Source organism: Actinia tenebrosa, unplaced genomic scaffold, assembly GCF_029948245.1.
Source record: "Actinia tenebrosa isolate PJP-AT-01 unplaced genomic scaffold, QUT_ActTen_1.0 PGA_scaffold3__52_contigs__length_22856419, whole genome shotgun sequence".
NCBI classification, from domain to species: Eukaryota; Metazoa; Cnidaria; class Anthozoa; order Actiniaria; family Actiniidae; genus Actinia; species Actinia tenebrosa.
The window spans coordinates 1483655-1504745 of record NW_028292580.1 but is presented as its reverse complement, the minus strand read 5'-3'; the positions used below and the strand labels follow the sequence as shown (position 1 = coordinate 1504745).

Here is a 21091-nt window from a genome sequence, read left to right as displayed (position 1 = left end):
AATGGATATTATGTCTGTTGTCAGTTACTGTTAATATTGTTAATAGCTTGTGCATTTAATATGATTTTACGCTAAAACATAAGTGCTCTGTTACAGATTTTCTGCACAAATAAGTCCGTTATAAGCCATCAAACAAAGAAATAGAGATTTCCGATTTAGCGGATTAGCGACAGTATATTCCACGCTCATTAATCCACCCGGAATATAGCCTGAGTATCAGGTCTTCCGAGGGGGAGGGGGAGAGAAGGGAAGGAAGCCGGCTCTCTCTTTCCCCTCTCCCGGAGAGCCTGATACTCATGCTACTCAGAATATAGGTTAACTCAGTAAATGTTTTGTTTTCTATTGCTTAACGAGCACTATTTTTTTACTTAATATTCTGAACTGGTACTGTTTTATATGACCTTTTTGAACTAAAATATGGTTTGTTGATATGAGTACACAATCAGTCTATACTCAACAAACAAATAAACAAATTATTTTTGCTGACGAACATGTATTATATCAACTAAAATTGTTAAGGCCGATTTACACGGTACAACGTTTGCAGATTGCATGCGACACTCGTAAGCAAACGTTGTACCGTGTAAATCGGCCTTCATACTTCAGTGTTCTCAAATCTACAATGAAAAATCCAAGTTACACTTGTAAGCAAAGTCTTTGGAAAGAAAGAGGTTGACGAAACGTTATCAAAGTTTCTCGAATATTCCACAAATTGTATCGTTAGGGGGAAATCAGTCTGTAAAGAAACGAGTTGATATTCTCTTTCCTACAGTCCTCTAAGAATTAGTCTCCTTCGATTTGCAAGAAATCCACAGGTTGCTACTACGATGGGTTGGAACGGTCTCGTGACGAAAGATGTCTGAGGAAGCCGAATATACTTTAAGAGAACCAATAGTGTGCTCCACTCGGATACGAAGTGATCTCAGGGCCCTGTTAGCATCTCGCTGTCTTCTGTTGTGGGCAATACGTCTTGGTGTAATGAGAGGAGGGCGGTTAGCATATCCCCCATCAGCAAGCAGCCTTGCTCGTTGTGGAAGATTTCTTATTCTCCTGTGTCCTATAGCAGGAAGTCGTCTGAATGTTTCTGCATCGTTCATACGCCCCGGAAAACTGAAAAATGTATGCATTTATCTTTCAGTAGTAAACAAATGTGTCAGGGTAAATCATATCGTTATGACCATCATAATCATTCATTCATTCACTCATCCATCCATCCATCCATCCATCCATCCATCCATCCATCCACCCACCCACCCACCCATCCACCCATCCATCCATCCACCCACCCATCCATCCATCCATCCATCCATCCATCCATCCATCCATCCATCCATCCATCCATCCATCCATTCATTCATTACTATCTTAAACCTAGACAAGTCTACAAACTTACCCAGCTACAAGTAGTACTATCAATCCGTCTGCATCGATTACTATTTGCGTACTTATAAAGTGGTATTTCTTGTCGCCTCTATAAAACTCTGCTTGTCTTGGGCCAGATGGTCTTTGAATTCTGTGTGTCGTGGCGTCTATCATACCTACAGCGTTTGAAAAATGTGGCAGAGTGTCCAGAAAGTTACTCCAAACCCTTAGAGAGTGCCATGTGATAAAATTTTGATAGCGGACAAACAGAATTGGAACGATATGATAGATTTCTTCAGCAACGGTACTTTTGCTTATTCTAAAGATGAATGCGAGGACGTACAGTTTCGGGTATTGCCTTAGCCACATAACAACCATGAGGACTCTGTTTGTGACGTCAAGTTTGCAAGCTCTTCGTCTATTAGTTGCTGGTACTCGAGGTGTATGTCTTGGAAGAGTAACGTCTACGGCTATTCTTCGTATAATAGCATCAAAGGATTCAGGTGTTTCCCCGGTCATGTACCAAAAAACGCGTGGGTAGCTCCGTACTAAACGATAAATATCGATGCCATTGTTTTGGCGGTGAAGAAGCTGATTACCAAGAAGTCGGGCTAAGAGGTTAAATCTCCCTGTTGGTACTATAGAGACCAGCATAAGAAGTGCTATGAGCAGATTCCCTATAACATGGGTAGGAAATAGAGGAACTAGGCGTGGTGATCTTTGGAGCACAAGTTTTACAACTGTAACCACAGACAACAGCGTCATCACAACAAAGGTTGGGAAAGGAGGAACATCCATTACTTGTTTTGAACTTAATAAATACCTATAAACTTTTACAAAGGCGAAGATATGCAAATAATTTGCTACAACTTGTCAAAGCGTGCGTGCACTTAGAATGTATGCATTATTATTAACATAATTAGGAAACAAAACACAAACACAATTAGGAAACACAAGAAGGTTGATAACATTCACACTTAGCGCACGTGGGCACGTTTGCTAGCAAGGCACTCTTTTCATCATTCGTACAAGAACATTGAACACGATGGAAAACGTGAAAAAACAAAGAAAAGCAAGAAGAAATTATACAGAACTGGAGGATATTCTCATTCTTCAGGCTGTAAATACATGTGGGAGAGAGTGGAAAAGCGTGTTGAGCTACATGAGACGACACGCAGAAGTGATGGGAGAAGCAGGAGACCAGTATTTGGTCGAGGATAAGTCCGCTTGCAAGGCTTTACAAGAGCGCCTAAGAAAACGAGCTTCTAAACTGCTCAACAACGCTCTACTTACAAGGTACAATCAATTATTAAACAGGTGCAAAGTGCTTTCCGTAAGTTAAAAGGATAATAATATGAAATTATTCTTATAGGAATGACGATACCACGTCAACAGACAAAACGCAGCGGGAAACACCATCAACATCAAAAATAATTGATGATGAATACGAGTCTTCTCAATCTAGCAGCGAGGAAAGTGCTAAACAAGAAATTGCAGAAATTTGTAAGGCTATTAATACTAGGGAAACGAAGTATGTGGTTGACGTGGATGACAAAAACCTACAGCATGACGACTCGACAGAAATTCTCAAGAAGATCAACAATAGAAGGGAACTTGAGAAAGAGGAAGATAGGTAATTTGATAATAATTTAATATTTTGTAATAATTTGTGCTCAAATTCTTAGATATGGCTTGTAAAACGTGGTTTTCATGTGTTGTTTTTATCTTAGGAAAAGAACTTCAGTGAAGCCGGAGAACAAGTCTAGCAAAAGACAAAAAGTGACGAGAGAGGATAGACTTGACCGCTTGCTGGATGCAATCCCTGGTGTTCTCGAGTCAGCTCAAACTGCTGCTCGAGAGCATAAGAAAGCTTTGGCAAGCTGGAGGACTATTCATGGTTTGGTGTCTTCTGACGAAGACTAGAATATTTATTTGTCTTTTGTGGCAGTTACGTTTTGTACGTATATATGACATGCTAACATGATATCTGTCTGATGAAGACTAGAATATTTATTTGTCTTAATTGTAGCAATTACGTTTTGTATCTGTCTGATGAAGAATGGAATATTCAGTATTATTGTCTTGTAGCTGACTACAAATTATTAAAATAGTTTTCTTGTCATTAAGTGGAAAGTCAGACTCATTTCTTGGTAGCTACGATTAACATGCAGTGAAGCTCGGGGCCCAGAGATTGAGAGGTCCTTCAGGATAAAGAGGATAGGGATGCTCGTTGACGAGAAATCGGGGAAAAAAATACCCTATATAAATACAAAGACGATTCAGAAGTTAGTTTGATTTAGTTTACGGCACCTATTTAACGGTTTGACTGAATTCACAACGCATCAGCTACACGATGTACCTATTCCGTTAGTATATGCCTATTCCGCCTATAATCCGCTAAATCGGAAATCTCTAATGTAGTAGTTGTTTTTACTGCGTTTTTACACCGTGTTCCTTTTCGTAACCTCTTACTTATAACGGTAAAAAAATCAGAAAAAGGGTTGTCGTGAAATGCCTGTAATTGTTACATTCATTAAAGATTAACATATCAGGAAACACCATAGAAACCAAAACAAAAAGCATTTAAATCATTTAAAAACTGATATCTTCCCACCTCCCTGTAAATGTTCCTTTTTGTAACTTTTGGGTATTTTTGACGTGCTAGGGAAAAAAATTAAAATTCCAAATGGTTACAATCTTTTTTTGTCATACTGTCATATGTTATTAACATATAATGCTGCAATCTAAAGCACCGTAGTTTTTAACTAGCCCTGATATATCGAAGCCAGAATTTCAGTTTGCACGGATGCGATAGATTCGTCCAAAAACCCTGATTTTTATGATCTTATCAAAACAAACAATTTATCCCAAAAATCGCTGTAACTTTTTAACATCTTTTCAAAATTTCTTCAAGTTCACACAATACTTAGTTCAACTCTTAATCTAAATGCTCCGTTGAAAGAAACGCAATAGCTGAAAGCAATACAAAGTTATACCAGTATTTGTAACTCCACTCGTTTTTTGCATGTTTTGAAATTTTCTGAAACCCTAGTGCGATATGAATTTCATATACCTACACTTGATTCAAAAGTTTCAAATTTAAACTGTTTTCAAAACTTATCTGGTAACAATAGGGCCATGATGCATTGCTATATTCTTGATCTATCCCCATGCTTTTGCATATTTTCGAATTTTAGGGCATTTTCCTAACAGAAACCAGAGGCATGTTCCTTTTCGTAACATTTTTGCTTACTTTTTCTTGATATTCCAAGACAAAAAAAGCTTTACACCTGAAATTCCTACTTTTATGAAAACTCTTAATTATCTTGTTAACTGCAGTAAAAGGAGTCAAAAATTTAACTTATTTTAGCAAAAGGTCAACTTTGAAAAAATGTTACGAAAAGGAGTGAAGATGGATGGATGGATGGATGGATGGGATGGGATGGGATGGGATGGGATGGGATGGATGGATGGATGGATGGATGGATGGATGGATGGATGGATGGATGGATGGATGGATGGATGGATGGATGGATGGATGGATGGATGGATGGATGGATGGATGGATGGATGGATGGATGGATGGATGGATGGATGAACGATCTCTTTACATTCTTCTGGCATTACTGTATTGAATACGAATCTACCTGCTAGAAGCTTTCTCATAAGTTGCACTTTAATTGACCTTCCATTCATGGCTGTACCTCCAAGTATACCATTGAAACGTTCAAAACTGAAGCACCAAAATGCATGAACTGGCCCAAAGTCTAGAACACAACCCTTCAAATGACAATGGAGGTGCACGTTTGGCGTTACGAATTTCTTTCCAAAGACATTTTCAAACTGTTCGCCAAATTTTATGAACAAACCATTTGCTCTAGCAATATCCACTTCAGATATTACAGGACATGCCATGTACTGACAAGCGAGTACAAATGTTTGCCAGCATCGAAAATAAGCTTCAGGTATAAGGCCATTTAAGCAGTATGTTGAGTATATAAGCGTCCAATTCTTCCACTGTGATGCTGTAAAACAGCCATAATTAGATAAGATATTCTTGGGAAGCCTGCCAAATCCATTTGGAACATCAAAGCTAGAAAGCTTTTGTTCTAATGTTTCTAATGCCTTCTTATCAAGTATTTCTTCTGTCAGCAAAAGCTTGAAAAATTTTTTTGATGTTCCCAAGAACAGATTATGCATGGGATCAATGACTGTCATTCTCACTGCATCAAAATGTTCAAGCTTCAGAAGACTACTGTAGTAGACACCATGTTTTTTTTGCTAGTTTTTCATGATTTGTAACATTTGAAGCATTTTTTACCTCCAATGCCTGCCTTCTGTGAGTTCTGTTATCACGTGGAGGCCAATTCTTTACATCAAAACCTGAGTAGTCTGTTTTTTCTGTGAAAGTGCTGGGAAAAAACTTAAAACATTTTGAGCATCCTCTGTGGGCTGAATGTCCTTTAAAACCACAAAGTTTTCGGGAAGCTGGAATATCAGATGAGGCCAACAGTAGTGCTGCACGATGAACAAGGGGGACACTGCTAGTACTGGTCTGGAGTCGAACACCTTTCCACAGCACCCTCAGCTCCTCTACAATAGGGTCTAAGAACATGTTTTAGCTTTTGGGCTCCTTTTTCATTTCTGGTCTGATTCCAGCAATAATCACATTTTCCCACTTATATCGTTCTTCTCTTGGTAAATTTAGAATTACCAAGTATATGGCTCCACCAGATCTGTCCTTTCTTCTTTTGTATGGTTGAAATCAATCCACATTAATCCCCAATGCAATATTATGTTTAGCTTTCAAAAACTCTTTCCCTTCAAACACTTGAAAGTCTTTCCATACTCTTCCATCATAGATATCTGCCATGACTCCTGAATCAACTTGTCGTCTTCTCCATTTTTCACATAAATCTGGCAAACCTGGCCTTTTTAGAATACTCTCTAGTTGGTTTATAACGCTCTTTATGCAGTAGACTTTCATAGGATAGAAGACAGTTTTATTGTTAACAGTTACAAATTTTCTTGCTAGAACTGCACCACATTCTTTCTTTCTTCCCCTTTTAAATGGCTTATTTGTACAGGTCTTTGCTTCAATTCGATCACCAATGCGTCTTGTGCAAGCATCAAGATGATACAACTTTGAGCACTCTGGACAAACAGCGTATTTTTTTAAATCATCCCGGTCTAGTTTTACGAACTGACGAAGGAGGTACAAAGAGCTTGGAAAAATCATAACCATCTCAATCAAATATTCATTGTTACATGACAAACCAAGGGTTTGTAGAAATTGAAATAAAAAGCAAAGTAGCCATTCAAGACTATTGTCACTAATCTTGCATGTAGTTTGCCAGAACAAAATGAAATAAGCAAACCAGTGCAACAAGGTTGTTATGGCCATACTTATTGATTGCTTTTTTCTTGATGTCATTCAAAATGTCTTCAGCATTGTCACCCCAAATTTCTGGTTCTTTGTCTGATTCTGTTTCTGTTTCTGTTTCTGTTTCTGTTTCTGATTCTATGAGATATCGATGAGTTGTCGACTGAGCCGATGAGTTATCGAGTGATATCTAGCTAAGGGCAGCCTCGAGTTCATGTTGAAATTGACCAATCACGTTTCTAGAATTGGAGCGTGGTTCTTCATCGTCACATGCTTCCCTCATTCCTTCATCGACGTTGCAGAGTTTGCTTGAAAGTTTTATTTTATCCGGTTAGAATTGAAGATATGGAAGATTCATCTGAAGTTCGACTATCTGATAGATATGTCGAGCTTCTGGAGAAGACAATTAAAGAAAACGAAGAGCTGAGGAAAATGATTGTGGATCGAGACGAACAACAACGAGAGTTGTTGAAGAGTATCGAGAACCGATTGACGGAGGACTCAGCTCCTGCTCGGAAAAAGCGACGAGTAAGTCAGAAGATTGCGGTACCGCAGCGTTGCAAGGTTAGTTAAAATAATGGTAAAGAAATAATTAAGAGAATTACAGAAGTATTGTTTAATTTGAAATACGAATTAAGGTTTGAAAAAGTAGGCCACATGCTTTCACACCTTGTCAACCAGGACGCCATGTGATGGCTGTTGACATACTTTAAGCTTATTCTCTCTAAGTATAGTCGATTTCTATTTCTAATACTCATAAGACATTATAACTTTTAAAGTTCTTCTTTTGGCTCCCTTCTTTTTTTCATAAGAAAGCAATGATAATTTCAATTTCTTAGTTTGGAAGTATTTGAAGGTAGAGAGCGTAGAGGAATCCTACAGATCATGAAAGCACATTCCTGAAATTCCTTTTAGCAGCTAAAATTTGCACGATGTTAAACACTTGTATGTCTTTTTCTTCTTTTGTAGCAAGACTTCCGAAGCATGTATAAAGAATTGAAGAAAGACCAAGGAAACTTTCCAGGATTTATTCTTGATGAAAGGTAAAAAATATATTTATTTTAAAGCACTTATTTGAAGTATAATGGTTAAGCAATAGAAAACTTTTTCCGTGTTTACATAGCCTAATAGCAACACGAGGGGAGGTTGGGAGAATTCGAGACAGTTATGCAAACCTGAGACGTAGTCGACGGTTTGCATAACTGTCGAGAATTCTCCCAACCCCCCGAGTGTTGCTATCAGGCTATGAAAACACAGAGAAAAAAATTTTCTATTGCTTTTATAAAATAGATACTAAGGGAAAACATTACCACTTGCAAGAAAATAAAACATTTATTTGAATTTGATTCTCATATCAAAATACAAATTCTCCATACATCACTAACTTTGATCGTTAGCCAATCAAATTTCGTGTAATAAACGCCAAGGAGGCAAATGTGAAGCGAGAAAGAATCGCCAGCTATTTTAAACATTTATCATTCTAAAACTTTAAAGCAAATACAAAGAAATGTCCAAAGATTGAATAGAAATCTTAATAAAAGATTTCAGAATTGATTATCTTTACGAAAGTGATCAAAAGTAGATAACTGAGTGTCACTGTGACTGGAATTCTCGGTTGAAAGAAACATGGTTTTGCTCAATTTGACAGCCAGAAAACATGGCAGTGAAGTTGATTGTTGGACGTGTGTTGTAGCTCCTGAGGGAATTCTCTTTGCGGTGACCAACGAGAGAATATCATGATATTAGGATCAGAAAGACCTGCATGATACCATAGGGATATGCCTGAGGCCCTGACACAAGTCAAAATTTGGAACTTTGTCTTCAAAATACATTGTTGGGTGCGTTTTTTTCCTCGAAAGAAACTGTAAATTTTTGAACTTGTACCGGGAAAACAAGAAAGTTGTGACGTCAAAACTGTGTTTACATACCCTCATGCAAACATGGCTATCAACCAATCACAGCGTGTGTACTATTTAATTTATTTTATAATTAAAAGTTGTTCACGATCATAAGTAATCACAATCACATTCCTTAGCTTAAGTCCAACCCCCCTAGAATCCCTACTAAAAGATATCTAAGGGCCAGGTTGGAAAAAAAAGGCTATTGTCTTTATCTATAATCCCAATAAAGATTTATTTATTTATTCAAAACATCATCAAAACTCATAGCTGATAACTTCAGAATCCCGAAAATCAAAATAAAGGTTACCTACACATGAATAACATTCAAAAATCTTTGTTTTATTTTTATTCTGCAAGTATTAAGACCGAAAGAAACCAGCAAAGAGTAGCTCAAGTGGTTTCTGTTGTGCAGAATGACCATGGAGGAGATGAAAAGTGCCCTTGGTCACCTGCACAACTTAAAGGTAACAATGATACAAAGGTAATTATAAGAATCACCGGAATGTTTTCAAGGTATCACACATGACTGCAATGCTGGCCTTGTCCCCTGGGACAAGGGGATGGGAGAGAGACATGGTACATAGCAGGGGCTAGGGATAAGGGGACAGACAGGGAATGTGCAGGGGATAGATAGAGGATACCAGAGACATTACCATGTTGACAGGGGACACTGTAGGCCAGCCCTGGACATCCCTCTTGTTGAAGATATGAATTATCAATGAGTTTGAAAAATGTTATATTGCAGTAAGATTATTTATTGTTTAAAGGTGCAGCTGACACTTACTATAAATCGCTCAAAGATGCTAAGATAAGGAAAGACAATGGAAAAGAAGGGGAACATGCAGTAACTTGCAGGCGCCAAGGAAGACAGAGAGATGTAAGTCATTATGAACCAAAAGTTAAGATGACTCATCAGTCATTCTTGATGCACTCTTCCAAGTTTCATACTCATTTGATAAAAACGGTTGTGACTCTCATTGAAGTCAAGTTTTTCTCATTGAAGAGTGTCATTAATTGCTGATGGGTCATCTTAAATGATGTCAAAGAAATGAATTATTTTAGTGATGACTGCATGGCTTTCAGTGAGGAAGTACTTGCCCATAAGAAAAACAAGTATGAAAAAAATTCAGACAAACTTTTTTTTTTACTAAACTCTAATTTTTCAACAGGGTCATTTATTCTTTTATTTCTTTTCCAAAACAGGACTGTTTGCAATATAATTTAGTGTTTGTAAAATGTTGGTTATCCCTCAAAATCCCAATATTTGGTACTCAATTATGAATACACATAGCCACAACACACATACTTTCCCCTCTCTGCAATACACATGCAAACACACTTTATTATTTGCTTATAGAAAAGATTCTTAGTGTTTCATCGGATACCCTTCCATGTTCATGGTTATCGTAGACTTATAGATTAAGATGTTTTCTTACCAAAGTTATTTTGCATATTCTTTAGAAATTAGACAGAAGAACAAAGGCATTAGAGATGATAAATGGTCTGAAGCAAAAAAGAATGTAGTTAGAAAAGTCCTAACTCCAGAATACATGAGTTCAGATGAAAGTGACTGGGGTGAGGATGAAGCTGGACCCATCTTGAAGGGATACTTAACCAAAAAACTGCCTTGGGAGAGATTGCGGCTAACGAAATGCAAGCAGGAACTTGATCTTGCCTACAAAAAGAGCTTGCCTGGTAGGTGTAGAAGCTTGATATTAAAAAGGTCAGCCAATCCTGTAAATTCTTGCAGGCCTAGGCCGACGAACTGTGAAGAATGGGCTGTTAGAACACCAACAGCTACAATAAGCGTTCTTGCTTCAACTCCAGTGCGAGACAATAGTAATTCTAGCATTGATTCTTTGGAAGAGTCCGCTATACAAGAGTAATTTTTTCTTCATATTTTTGGAATTTAATGGGCCATTTGCATTGTGACAGCATTTACTAAACCTACCAGAATCCCTTTCACACTTTCTTTTGTTCAGTTCATTAGTACCAATTCTTACTATTCTCATGAGGGAATACATATTTGAATAAGAAAGAAAATTTGTGAAGTATTCTGGTAGTTGTACACACCACAATGCAAACGGCCTATTGATATATTCTCTCAAAGAGCCTATGGCACATCTGACAATTTCCACACTTAAACAATGGAACTGGAACAGCACACCTATCAAAATCTATACTGAAAGGAGTGTCAGAAGTGTCTTAGTAGTCATCTCATTAGACCTGGGTATTATGAAGTAAAACCTTTTACTGCAGATGCATTTGTACAGGGATAGCCTCACAGTTGTGTATAAATATTTAAATTGTCAACAAGAAAGCAAAAATTGTTGAACTTGAAATACATTGAATTTCCACGAGTTCTGGTACTTATGAATATGTTTCATGCAACTAAGGTGAATCCTGCAAGGATACACTATTTTGCTGTGCTTTGCAATGGTCATTTATGAATTCGATACTGGAGTATTGCTTCAATACTTATAAGATGCTAAAATTTGCTTTAAAAAAATTATTATTTTTTGCTTCTTATGCATTTTTATGAATAGTTCCCAGGGTTATTGAAATTAGTATTAGTAAATAGCATTAATATTTTTAAGTATTTAATAATTATTATGATTAATACCATCAACTTTTACTAGAGTGGTTTGCATTAACCCATGAAATACCCTTAAGCGTGTTCTGCTTTATCATGCATAATCTTATTCAATTGTCTTTATTTGACTATTACACTTTAAATAGAGTGATTTTCATATGACTGTGAAAGAACATGGACCACTTAGTTTGTAATAGTTGATAAAGAACAAAAGAAAATCATTGGTTTAGAGTCTACTACTAACTATTAGTTTGCCTATTCTTTCACGATCATATGAAAATCACTCTAGTACACTTTGTTTGCCGGGTTAATGAAAATCACTCTGAAATCAAGATGCTAAAACCAAAGTTTATTAGAATTATTTTGAAATGAAATTATAGGTTGATGATCAGGGACTGTGGAGATAGGAGCTATAGCTACCCTACTTTTTCATTTTTCCCATAATAGTCTATCATGTTTCCACACTTTTCAGTTCTCCATGGTCCTCGAATTGATATCACCAATTATAAATAAATTTATTATTATAGAATAAAGAATACTGTTACTGTTTGGTCAAGAAAAGAAAATTTTTTTGAATAAAGTGTTCAATTAATATTTTAGATATTTATCATTATTTAAATAGATTTAATATTATTAGGCTTTTATAATTGATCATATTGCAATGTAAATAAATAATAACGTTAAGTACTTGCTGAATCGATATTTGAGGGAATTTGTTATTATTTGAATAAATTTATTATTATTAGGTTTTTATTGCCAGGTTTTTAGAAATGTGTTACATTTTAGTATCACTTGTAAGACAATAAAAATGATTCGAAATAAAAAAATTGCCGTAATATTATTAGTTGTTGAAGTGAGTATTTTTACTTGGAGTAGGGGATGGTGTATTGTTACGAAACCAGTAATTTTCCCCCAAAAAAATTACGAAAAATGTCGCGGATTTGTTGCGGATTTTTTCTGAATTACGTGACATTCGTAGCGTGTAAATGTAGCTTATTCTTGCATATACATTAAAAATTACGTCCACGTTTTGGTAGAGGAAAGTTTTAATTTAAAACAACATTACGTTCATTTTAAAGGGCGCGTTTTATATTGATTTACGCAAAAAACTTAAGCGTTTTTTTACCCTTATGGTTGCGGAATTTTCTCAATTACGTTAAACGTGTGTGTCTAAATGAAGCTTATTTTAGAAGATTAAGTCAGAATTACGTTGACTTTTGGTAACGTAAATTTCTACTTTCATCCAACTTTACGTTCATTTAAGCCACGCGTTTTATTGTTCATTTAATTCGGCTGTAAGCTTGTCCTGAAAGCTGACGTAAAGTTGTTCTTTAAATTACGTAAAACAGATGTAAACCCGTTTAAAGTGGTTCTAAACGTCTACATTACGTGAACATTAAGCGCATGTAAATCTCGTTTTTTGTGCTGTGAACATCTTAATTCTACAAAGCCAGATCCCACGAGACATCACACGCCCTTCAACTAATCTGTGTAAACTAAGACTCCTACAAAATGGCTGCTTGAGCATATGATGACCATGCGAGCAACGTATCACCATCTTTGCCCACTTCTACTTCAAATAGCAGAAGTGTGCTTATCCTTACCAGTGAGTAATGCCTGGCCAGAGCGAGGGGCTTCTGCTGTCAAAAGGCTCGAAGACACGCCTGATATCTTCTATGAAGGGAGGCATGTTGCAGACTTTGATGCTCATCACTTTGAAAGGACCAAGCACAAGCGAATGTCACAGTGTCATCCAGGAGGTCACAAGGCAGTGGCTCGCCAAACCCAGACGGAAATTAGCAGGGCCTCCAAAAGGGAACCAACTCGTAACAACTTCCGATGCATGCACAAGCGTTAGAAGAGGAACTTGAGGCTACCACAGCCTTCCTAAAGCTCCCACCTGACATGGACATTGACATGGACTCTGACTTTAGTGACTTTGAGAAATAAGCTTGAATAGAGTGCAAAACGTACTATATAAATAGCAAGCACTGAGGAAACAAAAGACTTTCAACTATCTAATTATCTACTCATTCACAACATGAATATGAATAATATAAGTTTAGAAGTTGAGTTTAGATATCAGAACACTTTTCATAACATTAGTTTCAATGTATAATTTTGAGGAAAACTTTCATGCATTAACTGATTACTACTGTAAAAATAAGTCAACACCTTTTGTGATAAAGAAAAATATAATATAAAAGTTGAGTTTGCAGTGTAGATACTAGAACACTTTTCATTTCATAACATTATAGTCCATGGGCCAGAAGGGATGTTGAGGCTCACTTAGAGGGACAAAGGCTGAGCTATATAACATGAAAGATCATCCGAAAGAGTTACCAAATTCACTTGATAGCAATCCCGAAGGAGTAGCTTTAGTAGTTTTTTTTGCAAATTGAAAATCTAAAAATTATTGCTCTAACATGGAAGCGAGGCTCTACTTTAAAAATAATTTAAACGTACTTCCTAAACTTCAAACCTGCGTTTTTATGACAATTATAAGTAATAAACATATAAACTTTATAATCTGGTTCAGAAACCTTCGAAAATAATTCTTAAAGGCTTCCTATTTGAGGGAAACTTAATATTCACATTGCGAAATGCATCATGGGTAAAATCCAAGATGGCTGCTTCTGTGCATGGTAAGTGATTTGAAGTTGTCTTAACAAAAACATTAATTTGAATCTGCTTTCAAGGTAATTAAGTACAAAATATTATACAGAATGGCTGATTATATACTAAACACATAAAATAGAGTAACAATACTTGATATAACATTAATTTTTGGCTAAATTTACACAGTGGACTTGCAGCTTATGAGAGATTGGCATTGAATTAGTAAAACGTTCGACTCAAAACTTTTTCCCTTTTAGGAGACATACCACTAATCCCACTTATTTTTCCATCATTTTATTCCCAGAAAGGGTTTTTCTTTAATAAATAAACTTGAAATAGAGTAGAAACCCTTAAATAATATCGATTTTGGACGAAATCTTTGAATTTACAGTTGACGTTTGTCGACATTAGCAAAATGTTCGGCTCAAAATTTTTACCGCTTGTTGAGAGAATATATTTCACTCTTTCAACTTATTTCTCCCTGCTTTCTTACTGAACTTTACACTTTTCTTAATTAATGTTTCCTAAAAAACAGATGTTGAGGAAAAGCGTCCCCGAATTGAGACTTGCATAATCCATTGTTGTGACCAGTTTGACGAGAAACTCTGCTCGCCTAAAGATGAAGCATCTTGGAAATCTCTTCTAAACGCCGCAAGAATCCGCAAATTTAAACCATTGTTAGATTTGGAAAATTCCTATGGCGAAAATGAAATCCCTCCTATAAGCTACCATCGGCAATGCCGTAGTATCTTTACAATGAAAAGAGACCTAGACAAACTTTCGTCCTCTAATATTCAACACAGTCAGCGAGAAATCCAATCGACGGAAGAGAAAAATCTTTTCGGGAGAGCTCCAACCCGAAAAGTACAGTGTACGATAAAAAATGCATTTTCTGTCAAAGGGATAAATACAAAAAGGGCTCAAGAAATAGAGAGAATCTCACACAATGCAGGGATCTACGCGCTGATCAGTCAATAAGGGAAAGCCGCCATCACGAAACATGACACTAGAATACTTGCAGAAGTGTCAAGCGAGTTGGTAGCTGCAGAGGCATGGTATCACAGGTCTTGCTACCGTGAGTATACCAGGGCACCAAACGAAAAGAAATCTGACATAGAAAACACTGTTGATCATGAAGGACAATGCGATGATTTAATGAACGAGGCATTCGAGGAGTTATTCACATATATACGAACAGACTTGCTCGAAAATCCGAGGTTAATCACTATGGTCGAGTTAAAAGAAATACTACTCTCTTTTATGCGCGCAAAAGGCATTTCTGGTGAGGCCCCCGCTTAAAAACCTTAAACGCAAACTCCAAGCAGAATTTGGAGAAACATTACAATTTGAAGATCTTTTAAATAACAATAAACTGACAATCATTCCATCAACTTTGTCAAAAGTGCACCTCGCCGAAGAGTGTCTTGAGTTGTCCAAGCGTCTTAAAAAGAGAGAAGCGAGTAGTGGTAGTGATGCGACGATCAAAGAGGCCGGGTTAGATATTCGTGAAGCAGTTAGAAGCCACAAAATAGAGAGCCACTGGCCCCCCAAGCCAAGCGACCTCTGTGAATATGCAGTCAATCTCCCTGGAAAACTCGAAACTTTCCTCTATACTTTATTGACCGGGAACACGCAACCACCAGTAGAATACCCCCAGCGAATTCAACGCCTAGTAAACTCCTTTGGTCAAGACATTGTATATGCTGTAACTGCAGGGAAGCAGAGACCTCCTAAGCAAGTTCTTCTGCCGTATGCAGTGAAGACTTTGACAAACAATGTTGAACTCATTCAAATGCTTAATCGATGCGGGCATGGCATATCCTATTCTCAGATCGAGGAAATGAATACGGCACTCTGCCTGAAAAAGTTGGCCCAGACCCCTGATAATGATGTTCCACTGCCAGAATCTATTCGTCCTCATATCAGTACCACTCTTGCATGGGACAATATTGACCGTTTGGAAGAGACTTTGTCTGGAGCTGGAACTTCACATAGAGTTAATGGCATTGCTGTGCAGGCACGACATTTTGGTCCGTATCCTCAACCTCAAGCAAACATGCAGATAAAAGGAACGAAAAAGAGAAGTATAGATTATCTGCCCCGTACAGAGATTGCCCCTTACAATGCAGGAGAGCGCCGTGGTCCTCCCTCAAGGTCATACATCAATGTTACGTCTGCAGTAATCGTTGAAGAAGCTTGGAAGAAAAACCTACTTTGGATCTTGGTCCGTCTCCACGCTAAAGAGAAGCAACGTGCAAGTGGCTGGACAGGCTTTAACATTCTCGTGCGCGAAGAGGTCGATGTATCACAGGATAACATCGGATATCTTCCAACAATTGACGCGCCAGCTACTGACATGTCGACAGTACACGAGATACTAGTAAGGTCATTGAGGATAAAGGACACACTAAAGCTAAAATCCATCGTCCTTGTATTTGATCAGGCGCTTTATGCTAAAGCCATAGAAATACAATGGAAGCATCCTGATAAATTCAGCAATATTGTCAAGAATGGGCGTATTCCATACGTGCTGTACGTTGCTCTCAATCATTGGAAAGCGATTTCAAGACGCTGGTCTGAGAGACTTGGCAGTTGAATCTGGGGTACTAGCAGAGGGGTCTCTATCTGGAGTAATGGAAGGCCGCAGATATAACCGTAGCGTGCGATTTCACAAGCTAATGTATGAGGCAATGATGAGGCTAGTCTGGAAAGGATCCAGACCCTGGATAGCAGCAAACCACGAAGAGCCTAAGGATCTGATAGAAGATGTTTATCAAGAGTTTGAATCATTATATAATGACATCTGCGAGAAAGAGTTCAAGCAACACTTTGCAAGTCCCTCCTATGAAAAGTTTGGCGACCTCTTCAAACAGTACATGGACTTTCTACGTGCTCGAAACAGCGAATTATCAGGGTTTTGGATGTCTTATATTGAGTTGATTGAAATCCTCCTTGGACTTTTGCGTGCATCACGTGAAGGAAACTGGGAACTGCATTTGACCTGTGTGAGGAAGATGATCCCATGGTGTTTCTCATATGATAACATAAACTATGCACGATATTTGTCTGCGTATTTATCAGAGATGTCACATCTTGATACTGAACATCCAGATGTAGCAGCCTATCTTAGAGCAGGGGGATTCTCGGTACAGATTGGAGACCACAACACGTTTGGTAGGATAGCAGTGGATCAAAGCTGTGAAGAAACTGTTAACAAAGATACCCAAACGCCAGGCGGAACTAAAGGATTTAGCCTGAAGCCTGCGGCAGTCAGCAAGTACTACCTAATAGCTGAGTACCGCAGTATCTTTCTGCGCCACCTTAAGGATATGTTACACTTGAGTGCATCAACAGCCCAGCACAATGACTTGCAGCAAAATAGAATATCTAGAGATGAATCGGACGTGAAGTCGTTAATTGCACTCATCGAAGAAAGCTGGATTAATCCCTTCCAAGGCGATGCGTCAGAGCTCATTTGTCTATCCACTGGCAAACTTGCAACATCTGACATCGAAAATGACCTTTTAGACGCTCAGGCAATAGGAGAGAATGCCTTTAAGAAATTCAGCAAAGAAAGGATCGAATCTAACCCACCTGTGATAAATTTTCACGGCACGTTAAAGAAACAAAAATTGAAGACGTTTGCAGATCTATCAAAGAAGGTTAGAGTTCGTAAAGAGTCGGGAAAGGAAGTGGTTATCAAGGCAGATCGCGCTTTATTTGCACAGTTCATACTAATAGCGGAGAACAGAAAGTTGAAAATCAGTGACGTGCTATGTCATCCCCTGGGGCCATTACTCTGGGCCCTGGCTTCTGAAGATGGATCGATTCGCAAAAACAACAAGGCATCACTTGCAAACCAGCTGAAGAAAACTGTTCCACCAGCAGACACTATACCAAAGCCTTGCGCACGGATAATAGATGGGATGGCAGTTGTTCAAAAACTCAAAGGCGATCAGAAAACATTCGCTGAAATAGCAGACACGATCATGTCTATAACCCTGAATGAAGGAAATGACAGTGAACGCATTGATGTTGTCTTCGATGTCTACAAGGAAGAGTCAATAAAGACTGCAGAACGAGAGAAACGAGGCTCTGCAACAGGGCACGAATTTAGAAGCATCAAACCAGATCATCGCGTACATCAATGGCGCAAATTGTTGCTCAGCTCCAACAACAAGTCACAGCTCATCGAGTTCATAAGTGAAGAGTGGCAAAAAGATAGATTCAGAGAGAAGTAGTCTGGGAAGAGGCTATTTGTTACAAACAATGAAGTTTGTTTTGAGATTTCATCTACTGGCTCAAGAATACGTGAAGATTTAAAATCGACTCACGAAGAAGCTGACACCAGAATTTTGTTGCATGCCTTGCACGCTGAAAACGCAGGATATGCCGTCGTTATATCTTCTGAAGACACCGAGGTTCTTGTTATCTCTCTGGCACTTAAGAACTTCATTGCTTCTCCTCTGTTTATCAAGACCACAAAGCAATCAAGAACAACCTATGTTGACATCTCGAAAGTTTGTCAAGCGGTTGGCAGCAAAGTGTGCAAGGCCCTTCCCGGTTTTCATGCTTTTACGGGCTGTGATAGTGTGAGCGCTTTTTTTGGAAAAGGAAAAGTCAAATCACTTAAACTTGTCAGCCAAAACAGGGCCTTTGTTAATCTTTTTCAAGAAATTGGCATGCATTGGCAGCTCGGAGAAGGTCTTTTTGACAAGATCCAGGAATTTACGTGCGCCATGCATAGCTCTGTCGCCGGAACATCGGATGTCAATGAGATGCGTTATAGGTAAATAATGAGAATTCTTTCTGTTTTCTAAACTTTTGAATTTTTAAAATTGCTATAGAAGCCAATAGCTAATAGTTTGATATGCATTATTACATTTTAGACTTTTCTGTGCAAGACAAGGAAAGATTAACTCAAATCAACTCCCCCCATGTGCCGACTGTCTGAAACTTCATGCACAACGCGCTAACTATCAGGCTGCAATATGGAGGAGAAGTCTACAGGCCTGCCCTCAAGTTCCCTCCCCAGTTGGGCATGGTTGGATTCTAGATGGTGAAGGCGGTTTGTCATATCAATGGATGACAGGAGATCCAGCTCCCGCAGCCCTTCCTGAATTTCTTTCTTGCACTTGTAAGAAGACATGCAGTGCTCCCAGTTGCACTTGTATTACCAACAGTTTAAAGTGCACCGACATGAGACTCCTGACCTGCGAGAACCGTCCACTAGAGGATGACGACGAGGACGAACAAGATCCTGCTGACAACCAAGAAGAAACTTCAGATGAAGAAGCTGAGGATTGATAGCTGATGAATTATTAAGGTAAAGCTTTGAATCAGAAACCATCAACCCTTTCCAGCTATAATGGTTTTTAATGTCCGTTTTGTCTTTCAGAAGTGAAGAGAGTTACTCCATATGGCAGATCCAAGATGGCGGATAGAAGATTTCAGATCTAAGATGGCGGCCATTTTGGAATGGCTTGTTAAGATTTCTGTTAATCAAATAAATCCCTTGGCACCAATTATCTCAAATTGCTAAAATAGATTGTAATGCATCACTTGGCAATGAAACAAATACAGTAGATAGCTTAAATTGACCATAAACATAGCTTTTTGCTAATAATCACAATACTTTGGCTGTTGCCATAGAAACCACCTTAAAACACGCTTGACTGACATTGTCGTGCTGCCAAGTCTAAATTTGTAACTCAGCGAAAGCTTTGTCATGAATCTATGTTTAAAATAGCTTTTTTGGACCGATTTCCTTAAACCTTCATTTATTCAAGTACATTTCCTTATATTACAATATAAAGCAGTGATGTCACTTTGTCACGTGATATTCCTTATAAAGCTACTCATTTCTGACTGCTATCAACCGTTTTCGGAAACTACAGGTTTCAGGGTTTCCAAAAATATATGATAGCGCTTGTCCCTCCAGGTGAGCCTGACCACCCTATTTTTATGGGCCTGGCCCATGGACTATTACTTTCACTGCAAACTCATCATTTTGAGGAAAATATTAAAACTTTGCCAGACTTGAATCTCCCAGTTATTTTGCCCTCAAAACGCTGGATATCAAAATCCCGGACCCCCTAATTAACTCGGCCCTGATAATATGTGACATGCCATATAATTTTCTTTTTAGTATTTCTACTGCTAATAGACTGCAGCTGGATGATTGTGAATTAGACGATGAATGTGTTAAGATAATATGTGAGATGCCATATAATTTTCTTTTTAGTATTTCTACTGCTAATAGACTGCAGCTGGGTGATTGTCAATTAGACGATGAATGTGTTAAGATAATATGTGACATGCCATATAATTTTCTTTTTAGTATTTCTACTGTTAATAGACTGCAGCTGGGTGATTGTCAATTAGACGATGAATGTGTTAAGATAATATGTGACATGCCATATAATTTTCTTTTTAGTATTTCTCCTGTTAATAGACTGCAGCTTAGTGATTGTCAATTAGACGATGAATGTGTTAAGATAATATGTGACATGTATAATTTTCTTTTTAGCATTTCTACTGTTAATAGACTACCGGTTGTGTGATTGTGAATTAGACGATGAATGTGTTAAGATAATATGTGACATGCCATATAATTTTCTTTTTAGTATTTCAACTGTTAATAAACTGCAGCTGGATGATTGTGAATTAGACGATGAATGTGTTAAGATAATATGTGACATGTATCATTTTCTTTTTAGTATTTCTACTGTTAATAGACGGAGCTGGGTGATTGACAATGAAATGCATCGAAGTAAGCTTGGTTACATGTTGTAATTTCAAGGGGCACATGGATGAAAATTAGAAACGACGTGAAACTTCCATTTACTAAATTATATAATTATTCATAAAATAATTCAGATAGTACGTGTGCTGTGATTGGCCAAGAGCCGTGTTTGCATTCTCCTGTGCAAACACCGTTGTGACATGCGTCAACACCGGAGGAAAATTTGAGTTTTGTTTGAAAGTTGTACTTGTACACAAATAGTCATAACTCCAGTAAAATTAGAATATGGCTCATTTTCCAAGCACTGACTTTGACTTTGACTTTCCTGAGGAAGCATAAAAATAGTAGAACCACCAGAAGAACCTCCTGCAAAAAAGCAAAAATCCAGATTTGCCAGCTTGATCTCAGAGAATCTTGACAAACTCCTCGACCGTGCCCAGGCAAAATCAACAAAATGCTCTACAAATTTCACAGTAAATGCGTAAAGG

General features: G+C 37.9%; 2 protein-coding genes and 2 pseudogenes across 2 annotated transcripts; 3 read left to right on the top strand and 1 right to left on the bottom strand.

Moving 5' to 3' along the window:
• The first annotated feature begins 2407 nt into the window (after window positions 1-2407).
• On the top strand, window positions 2408-3285 carry LOC148907591 (uncharacterized). The gene is made up of 3 exons (XM_089036118.1): window positions 2408-2658; window positions 2735-2995; window positions 3093-3285. Exons 1-3 carry the CDS (start codon window positions 2408-2410, stop codon window positions 3283-3285), a joined length of 705 nt encoding a protein of 234 aa, XP_088892244.1.
• A 1015-nt stretch (window positions 3286-4300) lies between these two features.
• LOC148907590 (uncharacterized) lies at window positions 4301-7088 on the bottom strand (annotated as a pseudogene).
• A 2-nt stretch (window positions 7089-7090) lies between these two features.
• LOC148907589 (uncharacterized) lies at window positions 7091-10170 on the top strand. The gene is made up of 5 exons (XM_089035678.1): window positions 7091-7309; window positions 7715-7788; window positions 9004-9110; window positions 9414-9523; window positions 10108-10170. The coding sequence occupies exons 1-5, from the start codon at window positions 7091-7093 to the stop codon at window positions 10168-10170; spliced, it is 573 nt and encodes a 190-aa protein (XP_088891804.1).
• A 3695-nt stretch (window positions 10171-13865) lies between these two features.
• Window positions 13866-19165, top strand: LOC148907588 (uncharacterized; annotated as a pseudogene).
• Window positions 19166-21091: the final 1926 nt, after the last annotated feature.